This window comes from Stigmatopora argus, chromosome 9, assembly GCF_051989625.1.
Source record: "Stigmatopora argus isolate UIUO_Sarg chromosome 9, RoL_Sarg_1.0, whole genome shotgun sequence".
Classification (NCBI taxonomy): Eukaryota; Metazoa; Chordata; class Actinopteri; order Syngnathiformes; family Syngnathidae; genus Stigmatopora; species Stigmatopora argus.
In genome coordinates this window covers 18,264,947-18,280,313 of record NC_135395.1, presented here as the reverse complement: position 1 = coordinate 18,280,313, position 15,367 = coordinate 18,264,947, and the positions used below count along the sequence as shown (strand labels likewise).

The window sequence follows — 15,367 nt, the reverse complement described above, 5'->3', positions numbered from 1 at the left end:
ATTTTTAGAGGACATTGTTGACATATTTCTTTTTTTTTTTACATTGATTGGGGGTTGTTGTGTTCCAAAACGGCACAGAATGCGTACACATGCATTTTAGCTGCTAGTTTTTTCGCTGTAAACTCGTTACAGTGCAGTTTGTAGAGTAATGAAAACAGATTTCAATTGACCATCATGCAGTTATTTCAACTTTATTCCCCAACAGTGCAAAGGGTGAGTATTTCAAACACTGCCAGCACATCTACAAAAAATAACTACATAGATTGTCTCTTTAATACAAACTTGTATACCAAGTCTCTTGGTCTCTAAAGCCTAAGTGTTCAGAGAGAACGGAAACTAGTTAGATTCAAAGAAAACTTTGTAATTTGTACCAATGAGACAAGACAACGTCTCAATATTAATTTGAAATGTTATTATCGTCATCTTTCCAGGCTAACTTCGAGCATTGGGCATTTTCACATTGACGCTCCTCCCGGAAATGTGACGTCAAAAGCTTTGCGCATGCGTGCTTATCCATCTTGCTTCATGATTTTTTTCCATGCGAAAATGGCTTCCTGTCTCGTCTCGCCCACTATTCGAAGGAAGGATTAAAGGAACTGCCATCGCTCGCTCTTATTTACAGAGCATTGGGTTCGCTTTGCAGTCATGACCGTTGCGAACAAAACGATTCCAACATTTCATCGCCTGTTCTCCCAAGACTGAGGTACGTTAGGTTGTTTCACCTTACATAGCTTAGCATTTCTTTCAGCCAACTACGTTACTTGTATTAGCGTGTTGGGATGCCTCGAGCTGTTGAAAATGCTTGTTGCGGCGTTAAACTCGTTTGATTTGAGAGAAAATGTACGGTTTTGGGTGTGTAACATCAGTCTGTGTTGTTTTGGGACCCCCCCCCTCCTCCTCCTCCACCACCACCACTACCACCACTACCCATCGGCAACAGAAAATGATGCACCAAGTGACCTGTAGCAGCAGCAGTGACTTCTGCATGAGCGGACCCGCAGAAGACTGCCACCCCGCAAGCCGTTTCGACCTATGCAACCTCCCGTCTACCAAGTTCTACCCCTGCTCCCCCGCAAACTCCAGCTTGCACCTTTCCTTCGCAGGCCTGTCTTCGTTGCCGCAGAACGTGCACAAGGCCACGGTGGGTCCCACGCAGGACACCCCGAACCCCTTCCAGCTGCTTCCGCCGTTGACCGTCAACAGCGTTGAGGTGGCGGGGCCCCAAGGCACCAAGAAAGGCACGGGCAAATTGAAATCCGGCAGGAGAGGCAGACCGTTGGGGACCACCAAGTTGGCCGGTTACCGCACCAGTACCGGACGTCCGCCCGGGACCACCAGAGCCGCCGGTTTTAAAACCAGCCCGGGGAGGCCTCTCGGGACCACCAAGGCGGCGGGCTACAAGGTGAGCCCCGGCAGACCCCCCGGGAGCGTCAAGAATCTGGCCAGGCTCAAGGAATTGGAGAGCGCGGGCGACCTGCCCAAAAAACTCGATTTCAGTCCAAGCAAACTGGACTTCACCGGCTGTGACATTCCGCTGCTGGCCTACGCCATGGTGGAAAAGAGAGACTTGTGCGAGCCCCTCGTCAAAGCAGATCAAACCAGTTCGTAATGTTGGGATCCCGGAGGTGGGGAGGATAAAGAAGATACTCGGCAGAGCTCTCGTCCCTCTACTTTCTGACTATTTTAACGTACACTATGTCAACAAATTGTCTTTTTCTGAAACACATTTGGCAAAAGATCATGCATGTTATATCATTTTGGTGGTTAAAAAGCCTTAGTTGTGATGTAATCCTTCCTTGACAGTATCTTGTATCCCTTTTTTTACCAGTAGTAATTCAAGTATTTTGTGAAAAGCAGACAATCACATTCCTGTGTGTGTTTATGTAAAAATGTGTCATTTACTTGTTGAAATAATCACCTTTTGTTTTCTCTAGAAGGGGGATTTTTGGTACGCTTGGTTTAATTGTGAAAGTGGAAATGGTATTGGTTATGATGCATGTACAGTATCATAAACTACTGGGGAATAATTGGTTGAATACATTATTGCACTTGTGAAAGCCAGCATTGCCATGTTTGTTAGACTGAACTTTTTTTTAAAAAATCAACCTTGACTTGCTTTTCACAGTCCTGTAACCGAATTGCTTACAAACCCAACGCATGTTGTCGCACATTAATGGGGGATCAAAAAAAACAATAAAACTGTTTTGCTTTATTTTCCATGTCGCTTATCCCAGCTGTGTAAAGGGAAAGAAAATGCCAATGTCACTCACGTTCATTCCACCAGAATTGTAATCAATTGAAAAAACAATTTCATTTTTACAATGTGTAATAGTGGATAAAATTGTAAATAACAGCTTGGGCTGTTTTCCTCTTTTAACCACTTAACCAGTGTGTACGTATTTCTGTTATTATTCGTTTTCATTTTTAGGTGGAGGTCATTTATAATCATTCTTTAATTGGAAGGCGTAGTTCGCATGGTGTCCACAGGAGGGCGGTTTCCCCCAAAAGAACAATTAATGCCGTAAAAATACACACAAAATAAATACTTTAATAAAATAGCAGCATATTCATGACATTTTGTCTTGTGTTACACAGTAGTCGCGTAGCGAGTGTAAATAGAAACAATACAAGGCACCCATGCTTGTTTAAACAATACCGAGAGGGAGGAGAGTACACAACTTTGATTTTCCAAAATGTTTCTCCCATCAAAACGTGAGTAAAACACGCTCTTTTTGGAGCTGAACTCGCACATCTCATACGAATTATTTGGGCGTATACCGGCCTTGTCTCATCCCGTCGCCCGCACGATCTTTGGTACTTTACGGCCAGGACACCGTGAACAACCGGCCTGCCTGCCTTTGTCTCTTCCTGTGACCCGCACGGTCTTTTTGTACTTTAACGCCGGACGCGGCGCTCGCGTCCCGCTTGTGTCGGTAAAGACAAAATGCGAGGTGAGCATTTTCGTCGTAATAAACGTCAACCGTGAACCCGAGGTCCGTTTTGTTCAATTCGAACTCAAGCGGCCTCCTTCCTCGCTTTTGCGTCGTGCTGAGAAAGCAACATGGCCGCCCGAGTTGGCGAAGGCGCACACACACGGTCCCGTCGCCGACAAGGCGTTGTTGTGTTAAAAAAGCCGGTCGTGTGTATCCCTTTATTAACTCTTTCCGTGTGTGTTATGTGACGATAGTTCACCTTGGGCCGCGCGCACGCGCCACTCGGTGGGGAGCCCTGGGTGTCGCGGCCTGCGCAGACCGCAGACCGGCTGGGGGTTGGGTTGGGTTGGGTGGCGCTGGAGGTGGTGGCGGCGGCGGCGGTGGTGGTGGTGGTGCCGAGCCGATTGGCTGGAGCTCACCAACACACTCGCTCCCTCACTCTCAGGGCTCGTTTCAACACACACCGGAGGCCAAGCAAGCGGGGCCATGTAGTCAAATAAGCTAGCCGGCAGGAGTGCCACGGGAGGAACCGCCGAAGCCTCGCTGACACACGAGCTAGGCGTCATGGAAGCTCGCTTGGGCTTGAGCACAAAGTGCTACTTTTGTGTTCCAACAGCGGTTCGCGGAGAAGGCCGCCCTCGCCGCCGGTGCGGGGAATGAGCGCCTCGCCTCGGCCTACTCGAGGACCGCTGCTGGGATTGTGCACATCTGCGCACCAACACTTGCTTTGTGCCTCGTGAGCACGTATCCGTTGTTGCTTTGAGAGTGACCCGACCAGCACATGGTGAGTTTTTCTTCTTCTTCCCCCACCACCTCCACGCGTCTTTTATTTCGGGAAGTTCATCGTGGCTTCCTACATCTTGTGTGTGTGTGTGTGTGTTTGTTTAATCCCATGTTTGTGTCCCGGTTCAGTGTCAACACAAGCTCCTCCGCCATTGCAATGGCCCTCTGCAGTCAATTCAAGTGCTATTACTTATTGTTATGAATGAAATGTGATCACAGAAAGTGGTTTTGTTGTGAACCGCCTCCTGCGTGGAGGTCATGTATTAAATATTTTTGAAATCCATCGTCGGTGAACACAAAACATAAACAAAAAGAAACCTAGTGGTCACTATAATGTTTAAAAAGTTGTGCAAAGGTTTGTTTCATTCATTGAAAACCTTCCCGGCACGGGTTCGTAAGTAACTCACTGCCTGTCATTGACAACGATGGGCGTTCAATTCATTAAAGATGGGAGGGTTGGCTTATCTTTCGAGGCCATGGGTGGGAATGACTGACTGATCGTTGCCAATGATGACTCAACCGCCCAAATTCAGTGTTTTTGTTATTGCTATTGATTTTTTATGACTAAATAAAATGATACTTTATTGACGCAAAACAACATTCATAACATCAAAATGAGTAAAAACAAATCTGGTCTGTTCGTGGCCCCCAATAAGACTAAGATGATTTTTCACGTCATTAAAAATGGCCACATTTAATTTTAAAGGCAGTTGCCTGGTCTGGAAATGAGAAGAAATAGGTGGTTGTTTACTTTAATTCAAATTCATACGGTTTTTATTATGACAGGAGGAAACAAAATGGTCGTACAGCCGTATATTTAAAATATCTAAAATGTTTTTTTTCCCGGACAGGGGCGAGCCGTGACAACATGAGTGAGTCGTACAGAGCGACTTTTCGCTCGCCGTTCGGCCAGCAGGAGCCGAGGCCCCACCACGGTCTCGTGGGCGCCTCCTACCGAAGGCGGCACGCCACGGCGAAGCCGGCGTCGGATCCCCCGTCGCCGTCCGATGGCCACGGCCCAATGAACACGCTACGTGGCTTCAACTACGTGTTCCAGAAGGCTAACCTCCACGCTTCGAGCCCAATCGGGGAGCACGAGGCGTTTGAGCCGCCTTCCGTCCTATTTCCCGCCTCGCCACGCCAGGACGGCGCCAACTCGTTTGAATCTCTAGCGATGTTCGACAGGAACGGCTTCCCCCCTCCCAGTCCGGATAGCCTAAATGGCTACCTGCATTTCGGAACCACCTTGTTTGACAGCGGCGCCTCCAAGCTGCATCAACATCGTGCCGCGTACAACCAGAGCGAGGCCTTCGCCCCTTACCACCAGTCGTGGGGACACGCCGTGAACGGCTCTCAAGCCGCGGTGGTTTCGGGCTCGGAGAGAAGGACGTGCCCACTTAATGGTTTGAACTTGATGTCTAAAACCATACCGGAACTCGGGCCTATTCCGAGCCCCGGCGCGTTGCCCGGGGTTACCACGAGGGACGGGTGGAGCGTGGACGAGGAGTCGGAAAGCGACGGAGAACTTGCCTCTGCTAATCCGGGTCATTTTCTACCAAATGGCACCAACTGCAATGTGAGTTGAAAACACTGTCAATTCGTTATTCCAAACCAAGGCCAGGGTTTATGGTCATATAAGTCCACATCATACATCATTTTGGGGTATACTGTATTTTCTCGCATATAAGCCGCCTCCGCGTATAAGCCGTACCCTTAAAATTGCCTTAACATCGTTGAATTTTACAATTTCTCTCGTATAAGACGACGCCCCCCGATTTACAATTTTACAAATGTCTTACTTTGAAGGGAAGATCTTAAGAAATTCATAGACGTCAAAATAAATTTTGTTTAGCGTTTTATCTGTTTATTTTTTCTCTATTTTGAAATAAATGACCATATCTTGTGTTATGGGGTTTCGTCCTTGTCACCTTGCAGTTTCATGGATGTCAACTCTAATTTGTGCGCATATAAGCCGTGCCATCGATTCAGTCATCATTTTTTTTTGCGACATATACGGTGTATATGCGAGAAAATACGGTAATTAAGACAGAAACAACAAAATAACTCTCTTTGAGGAAGCTATCTACAGAAGTTAGTCTTCAAAATCTATATACGAATCTTCTACCAATGACTTCTTCGTTTTAAATGAATGTTTTGATTCTCCCACTTAGGTGGCCCTTCCAAAAACCAAGCCCCATCCATCCGTTCTACATTTGGAAGGCGAGCTGGTGTGGGCCAAGTTCAACAGAAAGCCCTGGTGGCCCTGTCGAGTTGTCTGTGACCCCCAGTTAGGCCTTCACACCAAGATGAAATGTAAGATTCCTTTCAAAGTCGCCCGCTACAGATGACGTCTTGGCTTTTTTTTCACCCCGGCACCATCTCCATGTGTTTTGTTCCAGTTCCCAGCCCCCGCCCCTGTCGCATGTACTTCCTGGAGACCATTGGCGAGATAGGGGAGAGCGCCTGGGTCCCTGGGAACGCTGTTTTTCCTTTCAAGGGGGGCTATCAGTTTGATGACCTTCCCATGCTCAGGCGCAGGGGAAAACAGAAGGAGAAAGACTACAAGTACTCGGTAAATGAACACACTCAAATGCACAACTCTGATTTCAGATGATATGATGTAAGTGCTATCAGATACTGGAATTATATACTACCGTATTTTCTGGACTATAAATTGCATCTGAGTAAAAGTAAAAGTAAAATTTTATTATTGGAGGGCAGTTTTTGAATTCATCATAAACCAAGAACCAACATTAAACCATAAACAGACAAACGAGGCACCTGTTAGTGTAACTTATTAACATTTTTTTTGGATGACACTAGCCTAAAAAAACATTTTCCAAACAACTTCCATCTCACGCATAATGGATGCTTGAAAATATTATTTCTACTTTTTTGAGGTACCCAAAAGTTTGCAGTCCAGCTGGAAAATCAGCGTTTCGGAAGCCGAGCGTCTGCTTTCCGCACGCCAACGCCACGCCGAGACTTTCTCGCTGAACGGAGACCAGGCCACACCCACCCCGGCCCAGGAGCCTCCCTCTTCCACCCAGGACGCCGGTCAGTTCTCCGGCTCTGGTGTTCCCGGTAGAAACGAGCGCGTCGTTGGCAACCCTGCTCGGAATAAAACCTGCAAAAAGAAAAAGAAATGTCTCTCGGACATATTTGGACACATTATCAGCGGGTCGACCGAGTCGTCGGACACGCTGGACCTTCGGACAGAAAGCCGTGCACTGAAAACCCAGACTTTTCCCGTCCCGCCTTGTCCAAAACTTCCACCGATGTCTCCGTTACGGGAACTAGACGGGCAATCGCAGAAGTTTACGGACACGGTTCCACATGGTACCGATTCGTGTAACTCTCACGGTGCTTTTGCGGACACCTCGGACTGTAAAAACGCGAGACTCAATCAAAGTGGACACATTTCACGTGAAACGCTTCCTGTCCATTTGCTCGCCACTGGTCATTTTTTGGCGGAAGCAGGAGAAGAGGTCGAGCGCCAAGATAGGGCGGACCCTAGCCAAACGTCCGCCGACCTTGACGCCGTCGCTTTAAGAATTCCAACCTCTCCCACCCGCGACGCATTACCTTGGTTGAGTCACGACACCCCAAATCGGCGTGCGAGGAAGCCAGAAAGAAAGACAAAACACGTCGGCGAAGACCAAAAGGATTCTTCCGCTCGTCCCGTTCAAATCAAGACGGAGAACCTCCGCTCCGACCTGTCGCCATCTTCCCCCTCCCCCTTGGACGCGTTGCCGGACGCCAAGGAAGTCACCTTTCGCTCCCTTGTCGACGACAACGGCGACTCCCAGGCGGCTTTGTTTTGTCCCGATTCCAGTTTTAAATTCAGCACCTTTCTCATGCTGCTTAAAGACATTCACGACACTCGAGCAAAAGCGGGGAAGCCCCTGGTGGTCCCACCGTCGCCGCTGTTGATCAAGGAGGAACCCTTGGTGGTCCCCTCGCCTTCTTGCAAGGATCTCCCCACGGGCTCTTCTCCTACTTTAAGTCGACAAATGAGAACGGAGGGCGTACCCCAAAACGCTAAAAACAAGCGGAGGAGGAAATCTTTCATGTCCACCGACACCTACCTCTTGGAACGTTTTCCGAACGCTGACAAACAACGGCGAAAACAAAGACTTCCCGCCAAAGTGAAAGATTCTTTAAGCGACCTGGCCCCCAGCAGCCCGTTGGTCCACGGCGACGCCACGTCAGCCGCTTCCGCTAATCCCCGCGTTCCCTGCGAAAGCGCCGCCAACTACCTCAACAAGAGCGCCGGATCCCCGGTGGCCCCAAAGAAGCGCTGGCAGATGCTGGAGGAAAACGAGGCCAACGCTTGGTACACCACGACAGTTTCCGCGGATCTTCCCCTGGAAGCCGAGAGGCCGCCAGACCCCCCAAATTCGTTCTCCGAGGCCGCCGGTAAGATCCTCCTGACCGCATTGGACCATGTTTCTGGTTCAAACCCATCTAAGAAGACTGTCTTTTGTCCCCGCAGGGCTTTCTGAGAACAAACGCCAGCGGAAAGCGACCAAACGACTTCTGGAATCGGCAGACGAGTACCGACAAATGTTCGTCCCGAAAAAGCAATCCAAGAGTGACACTCTGAGCCCTTCTTACATGGTAACAGTCTCATGTCAATTTCACATTTGAAAGATGTTTAAAATCAATCATTTCTCTTCTCAGGTTCCGAGTGATAGCCATCAAGTTGTGTCGCCAGTTCTCGATCTCAGCACCACATCGACGTCTCTCTCCATAGCGCCCCCTACTTCTCCAACCCCAGAAGCATCTGTTCACCCTGAATACCCATGCTCCCCCGAAGGGTCTCCGGCATCCTCATCTTCATCGCAACCGCTCCCCGACAAAGCCGAAGAACCCGATCTACCTCGAAATCACGGTAAAGTCGTGTTCGCAGAACCTGGCGTTCATTTGGGATTCGAGCTAACGCTCTCCTTTGGATCCTAGTTACAAAGTTGACGGCGGAAAAACAAAGACCTCGGAAGCTGTCTCATCAGGTTTTGGATTGTGCCATTGAAGAAGTGTCACCCCCTCCAAAGGAGGAGGTAAGAAGGCACTGATTTTCTTGTTCTTGCACAGATTACCTACCGTATTTTCTCACTTTTATGCCGTATTGTCGCTAAAATATGATGATTGAATCAAGGGTACGGCTTATATTCGCACAAATTAGACTTGATTTAATTAACAACAGACATCAACATTTAGCATGACGGACGGTGGCATTTTTTTTCCATGCAGGAGCCAGAGTCCCCTCCTAAAATTTTCTCTGAAGTCAAAGTGATGGTCAAGAAAGCTGTGCTACCTCCCAATTTGAAAATGGAAGAAAATACGGTACAGTAACTATTGCAAATTCACTACCTTGCGATTTTTTTTGCTATTAATTATTTATCTTTTCTTTAACTTCAGTGCTGAGTCCTAGTAACAAGAGTGGCTCCCGCTTATGAGTTAAAAAAAAACATATATATTATTTTTAATAGGGGTGACTCCACTTCACGATTTTCCGATTATCGCAGCCATGTCTGGTCTACATTAACCGCGATATTGGAGGAATTACTGTATACAGATTTACCACAAGTGACAACTCCCAAATTCATCAGTGATGTTCAACTAACTTTTGTTTGCTCCACACAGGTCAAACCCGTAAAGAACGAAGAACCCGCTGCCAGCACATCTTGCACTCCTCCATCCCCTGAGACTGAAGATGATGTCAAGGCCGTCACTCCCGTCAAGTCACCTGATCAGAAAGCCCACTTCCTTCATTGCAGCTCTAAAGAGAAACACAACTTTCCCAGTGAAGACCTCAAAGCGGAGGTCCTCACGCCCTTGACTCATTTTCAAAACACACTATGTCATGCGTTATTCAGTTTAGATGAAAGTCCTGTCTTGTTTTTGTAGGCGCTTGAAGACAGCTTGATGGATAGCCCATTTTCCCAAGTAGATATTAAAGGGAAAATAGGGGCTACTTCCTTGAAGGAGAATGTCTGCCAGGTAAGATGGTGCTCCTAAAATGGAAGTTCCAAGCGATACACACTTTTTTTTTTTACCCTCCAAAATGTGATTCCAAGTTGTCAATTTTACTCTGTTTATTTCTGATGCCCCGCGTAGATATGTGAGAAGACGGGTGACCTTCTGCTGTGCGATGGCCATTGTTATGGAGCTTTTCATCCACAATGTATTGGTTTGTCCGTGGCACCCAAGGGAAGATTCCTCTGCCAACAGTGCACATCCGGTGAGTGGCGGCGCTTCCTCGGGTGCGACGTCACGATTTGGGATGTCCCCATGCTGATTTTTTTCCCCTTTTGATGTGATTTTCTTCAAGATACCGCATTTTCACGACTATAAGGCGCACCACATTATAAGGCGCACCACACTATAAGACACACCACATTATAAGGCGCACCACATTATAAGGCGCACCCTCAATGAATGACACATTTAATTTTTTTCCATAAATAAAGGCACACTGAATTATAAGGCGGTCTGTCTATTTTGGAGAAAATTTATGACTTAAGTGCGCCTTATAGTCGTGAAAATACAGTATGTGTTTTACCCATCCGACTAAATCCGTCTTTTTAATTATTATTGTAAGAGTGAACCTTGCTCATATCTTCTCATGAAATGCTCTGTTTAGAAATTTTACACTATGATATAATTAGTCGTTTGTCACGTTTCGCCAGTCATGACGACCTGGGACCGTATCTTCCGGACTATAGGTTACACTCGTTTTCATAGTTCTGCTAAGCCTGCGACTAATACTCAATGTGACTTATTTTTTTTCTCTCTCACCTACAACAGTCTGTTATGTCATTTAGTTTTGTTTTTTAGGTTATAGTTATCTGAAAAACTGTTTAGTTAACACTTAGCCTGTTGTTCTCCATTTTACCATTGTTCCTTTACCATATATTTGTCGTTGTTTTCCAATCAAATCAAAATTTGCCCTACCAAAAATGCAAATTGTATACGTATTGTTTTTATCCTCATCGTCGTGTATCCTTTGGCTAGTGCAATTTATGTAGTCGGAAAAATAAGTCTAATGGGACTGAATTTTTCCTCTGCTTTTTCAGGCGATCACGTGTGCTTCGTGTGTAAGAAGTCTGGCGACGGCGTGAAGCGATGCGTCATCCCACTGTGTGGAAAGTTCTATCACACGGATTGCATCATGGCCTTTTCAGCCACCCAGCGGTGTAACAAAAGCTTCCGTTGCCCACTCCATGTTTGCCTGTCGTGTCACGTCGCTAATCCTCTCAATGCCTGTAGCTCCAAAGGTAAAATACAACGCATGCGTATTATCTCTTTTTGAGGATTAAAAAAAAATCTTTGAGCAATTTCACAGTTTGTGCCACTGGTTGCATTTTTTTCATGGAAGATTACATTGCGTGCTTGGTAATTGTTGAGTTGGATTCAAAACGTTTCAAAATGGGAGTCGGTATGGGCAGATCCTCAAAAACGGTCTCCGACTCAGGCGTGAAAATATGCGATCGGAACAAATGTACTATATTGTCATGCGCGCAGGACGTTTGGCCCGCTGCGTGCGATGTCCGGTGGCCTATCACGCCAATGACAACTGCATGGCGGCCGGGAGCGTGGTGCTAGCCAACAATGGCTTTCTGTGCCCGAGCCACTTCACTCCTCGGAAGGGCTGCAAAAACCATGAACACATCAATGTTAGCTGGTGCTTTGTGTGCTCTGAAGGTAATTTCTTTTTTACAAGTCAGAGTATCTTGTCCGTCCTCCGGAATGGGCTGAAGAGTAGAAAATGGGCAGTTTGAATACTTTTGCTGTGATTTTTAATTGTTTTTATTTTTTTAGGAGGGAGCCTACTTTGCTGCGAAGCCTGCCCTGCCGCTTTTCATCAGGAATGTCTCAATATGGAGATGCCCCAAGGGAGCTGGTTCTGCAATGATTGCAAGGCAGGAAAGAGGCCACGCTTCAAGGACATACTGTGGGTCAAATGGGGACGCTACAGGTAAGACCCACTCTTTGGATTTACCATCAATAAATTCAATTGGTATTTCTCAAGTACCACTTCAAAAACGGCTTAGCTCTATGAGTACCACCAATAAATTACCGTAGTACAGTGGGCCAAAATTTTGTAAATTAGTTAATTCATTCATTTTCTGGTCTGTTTTGCGCGGCGGTTCTAAATTATTTTTTTATTCCACATCATTTTTTTACACCAACCTGTTTGTGGTGTACTCATTGAAATACTGTGAAATTCAGTACACCTAGTTCATATGATGATATCAATCGCAAGCCCCGCTTTCAAAAAAATGGCATCTGACTGACCATTTAAAAACAATAACATATTCCACCAAGTATGATTTGCATGTGTCAAATGGAGTCTTACTTGAACCCCGTTTAGGTGGTGGCCTGCTGAAGTGTGCCTGGTTAAAGATATCCCAAATAACATCTTGAGGATGAAACACGAGGTTGGGGAGTTCCCAGTGCAGTTTTTTGGCTCCAAGGACTTTGTATGGACTTACCAGGCCCGGGTCTTCCCCTACATGGAGGGGGACACCCACAACATTGAAAAAATGGGCAAAGGGGCCGACGCCGTGTACAAGAAAGGTGAGTGAGCGTAGCGCTCGTGTGTGGCTCCACTCCGACGTCATGGGTAAAATAACGTGGTCTTTGTAGCCCTGACTCAAGCGGCCGAGCGCTTCAAAGAACTTCAAGCGGAAAAGGAAATGAAGCAGCTTCAGGAGGACCGAAAGATTCACAAGAAACCTCCTCCGTACAAACATGTTAAGGTGATTTTTTTATTTTTCATTTTTGTGGAAGCGTGCTTTCTTTCTTCCCAGTAGTTCATTTTTTGGTTTTTTAGGTCAACAAGCCAGTGGGCAAGGTGCAGATCATCACGGCGGACCTGTCCGAAGTCCCGCGCTGCAACTGCAAGGCTTCGGACGAGAACCCGTGCGGCGTGGATTCCGAGTGCATCAATCGCATGCTGCTGTACGAGTGCCACCCTCAGGTGTGCGCCGCGGGGGAACGATGCCAGAACCAGACTTTCACCAAACGCCAGTACACCGTCGTGGAAATATTCAGGACGCTGTCGCGCGGCTGGGGTTTACGCAGCGAGACCGACGTCAAGAAGGTGGGCCTCCAAGACGGCTGCGGTCTTTTCTCGCCCCCTGTTTTCGCTAAAGCGATCTGGCGTCTCCACGCAGGGAGCTTTTGTGAGCGAATACGTGGGAGAACTGATCGATGAAGAAGAATGTCGGGCCAGGATCAGGCATGCTCAGGAGAAAGACATCTTTAATTTCTACATGCTGACATTAGATAAGGTAGGAAACTTGCGGTTTATTTTCGGTCTTATACACGAGAAATTGTAAAATTCAACGATTCTAAGGCAATTTTAAGGGTATACAAGCCTGTACGTGGAGGCGGCTAATATGCGGGAAATTACGGTATGCTTTTCTGCAATATTGCTGTTTTTTTTTCCATCCCAGGACAGAATCATCGATGCTGGACCCAAAGGGAATCAGGCTCGCTTCATGAATCACAGCTGCCAGCCCAATTGTGAAACTCAGAAATGGACGGTGAACGGGGACACCCGTGTGGGACTCTTTGCTCTACAAGACATCCCAAAAGGTTAGAGGAGCAGTCCGCAACTTATATCGTTGCCCTCTGAGTACTAAGCTAACATAAAGTGTACTTTCCCGTAGGCGTGGAGCTGACTTTCAACTACAACCTGGAGTGTCTTGGCAATGGCAAGACGGCGTGTAAATGTGGCGCGCCCAATTGCAGCGGCTTTCTTGGTGTTCGACCCAAGGTGAAAAATTCAAACTCTACCCAAGCCGAGAGCACCAATGAACTATCTTAAAAATGACATTTTCCGCACTTTGAATGCACATTGTTGTGCAAACAAACCAGGTCTCAAACTTTAGTGTTTAGCATGAAAACAAAGAAATGGAGGAGAAAGACGTGCCATCCAATTGGTTTTGCCAGAATATGGTCACGAATCCTCGAATACACGGGAAACGGAATGAATAAATGATTGCACGTCCTCCTTTTTCAGAATCAACCTCCGGCTGAGAAATTGAAAGAAGGAAGGAGGAGGGGCGGCGTGAAGAAGAAGACCAAACAAGTGGCCACCAAAGAGAGGGAGGACGAGTGTTTCAGCTGTGGCGATGGCGGACAGATTGTCACGTGCAAGAAGCCCGGCTGTCCCAAAGTCTACCACGCCGACTGTCTCAACTTGGCCAAAAGACCTGCAGGCAAGTAAAAAAAAAGAAAACAACAACAACCAAAAAAGCAATCCAACAATTAAATATGAATGCCACATATGAGGTAGTCAAACTCCACTTCCAAAAGTTCTCTTCAAAAATTAACTATTTTCTTTACGAAAAGACCATGGAAGATAAATTCCAAGCTGGTGATTGACAGCAGTTTTATTATGTATTACGGCGTTCGCTTAATCGTTTGTAAATAATCAAGCCACAGGCTCTTGGGGGAAAAAAAGATATTCCTTACTTTAGTTTTTTTTTTAAATGTGCTGACGCTCTGACTTCCAGGCCGATGGGAGTGTCCGTGGCATCAGTGCGACATCTGCGGCGAAGAGGCGTGTTCTTTCTGCGAGATGTGCCCCAGCTCCTTTTGCCAAGCGCACTGTAACGGCATGCTCTTCATCTCCAAGCTGGACGGCAAGCCGTCCTGCAGCGAGCACGACCCCTGCGGGCCCGACCCCCTGGAGCCCGGCGAGATCCGCGAATACGCGCCGTACGCCGGGGCCCCCGAGACGGCTCGGGACGCCACCCCGGCCTCCCTCTCCTTCTCGGGGTCCACCCCGACCACCTCGCCTCTCCAGCCGCCCCCTCCCCGCCTCTACATAAACACAAAGACGGCCACCTCCAGCTTCGTGTCCTCTTACCTGGGCGACGGGCCGGGAGAGAAAGCCTCTTGGAGCCCGACGTCTTCCAAGGATCAGAGCGAAGAGGACGGGGAGGCGTGTGGGTTCGAGGCCGACCCGCGCAAAGAGGACGGCGACAGCGACGACGACGATGAAGACGCAGAGTTCGGAGAAATCCAGTTAGTGGAAGATGACCACCTGTACGGAGACGACGCCGACAACGATGTCGACATGTTTGACGGTTGTGGCGATTTCGAGGAGGAAGACACCGGCGAGGGCGACGTCAAAGAAAATGACTAGCGCGGAGTACGCTGACCCGATCCAAGTTTTACCTACTGTACTGCGCCGCAACGTTGCCTTCTACCGGGTAAAATGTTGCCTTCTCTGTCCCAGACTGCTGCATTGACTCACACGGGACGTGTATTGGTGCTTAGACCCGACAGGAGCCTTCACTTATACTTTTTTTTATTTCTGTTTATATTTGTGTCTGGTGCTCTTAGTTTGAAATGTGTGTTCTACACATTGTTTACATCTCCGACTTGCGTAAACACGTGTGTGAATTGTGAAAAAAAGCAAGAATTTATATCTAACTAATCACAAGGGCATTTTGTGGGTTCTTACTATTTTTAGTCATGTCTTTAAAAAAAAAGAAAAGAAAAAAATGGGGGTTGGGGATTGTAGTGCTTCCCACATCAATGTTTTGTTTATGTTATACTGTGACCCAATTACAAAAAATAAACACTGGAGTCATTGAACTAAGATCTATACAAGGTGTGGTACTGGTAAT

The 15,367-nt window shown here is 47.2% G+C and overlaps 2 protein-coding genes across 3 annotated transcripts; both read left to right on the top strand.

Annotated features, from left to right (window-relative positions):
- The first annotated feature begins 502 nt into the window (after positions 1-502).
- LOC144082309 (uncharacterized) lies at positions 503-2,212 on the top strand. Its single transcript, XM_077609360.1, has 2 exons — positions 503-703; positions 941-2,212. Exon 2 carries the CDS (start codon positions 944-946, stop codon positions 1,607-1,609), a length of 666 nt encoding a protein of 221 aa, XP_077465486.1. The 5' UTR covers positions 503-703; positions 941-943; the 3' UTR covers positions 1,610-2,212.
- Positions 2,213-2,369: 157 nt separating this feature from the next.
- Positions 2,370-15,339, top strand: LOC144082308 (histone-lysine N-methyltransferase, H3 lysine-36 specific-like). 2 transcript variants are annotated; one of them, XM_077609359.1, is made up of 24 exons: positions 2,370-2,712; positions 3,550-3,717; positions 4,568-5,292; positions 5,888-6,029; positions 6,116-6,288; positions 6,617-8,135; positions 8,212-8,336; positions 8,400-8,610; positions 8,679-8,776; positions 8,970-9,062; positions 9,363-9,542; positions 9,627-9,719; positions 9,837-9,960; positions 10,796-10,996; positions 11,244-11,423; positions 11,541-11,697; positions 12,094-12,299; positions 12,369-12,481; positions 12,556-12,825; positions 12,899-13,015; positions 13,181-13,322; positions 13,397-13,503; positions 13,750-13,942; positions 14,240-15,339. In XM_077609359.1, exons 3-24 carry the CDS (start codon positions 4,585-4,587, stop codon positions 14,878-14,880), a joined length of 5,793 nt encoding a protein of 1,930 aa, XP_077465485.1. In that variant the 5' UTR covers positions 2,370-2,712; positions 3,550-3,717; positions 4,568-4,584; the 3' UTR covers positions 14,881-15,339. The 2 variants fall into 2 exon arrangements, with proteins under 2 accessions (XP_077465485.1, XP_077465484.1); XM_077609358.1 differs by lacking the exon at positions 2,370-2,712 and adding an exon at positions 2,780-2,951.
- The last annotated feature ends 28 nt before the right edge of the window (positions 15,340-15,367 follow it).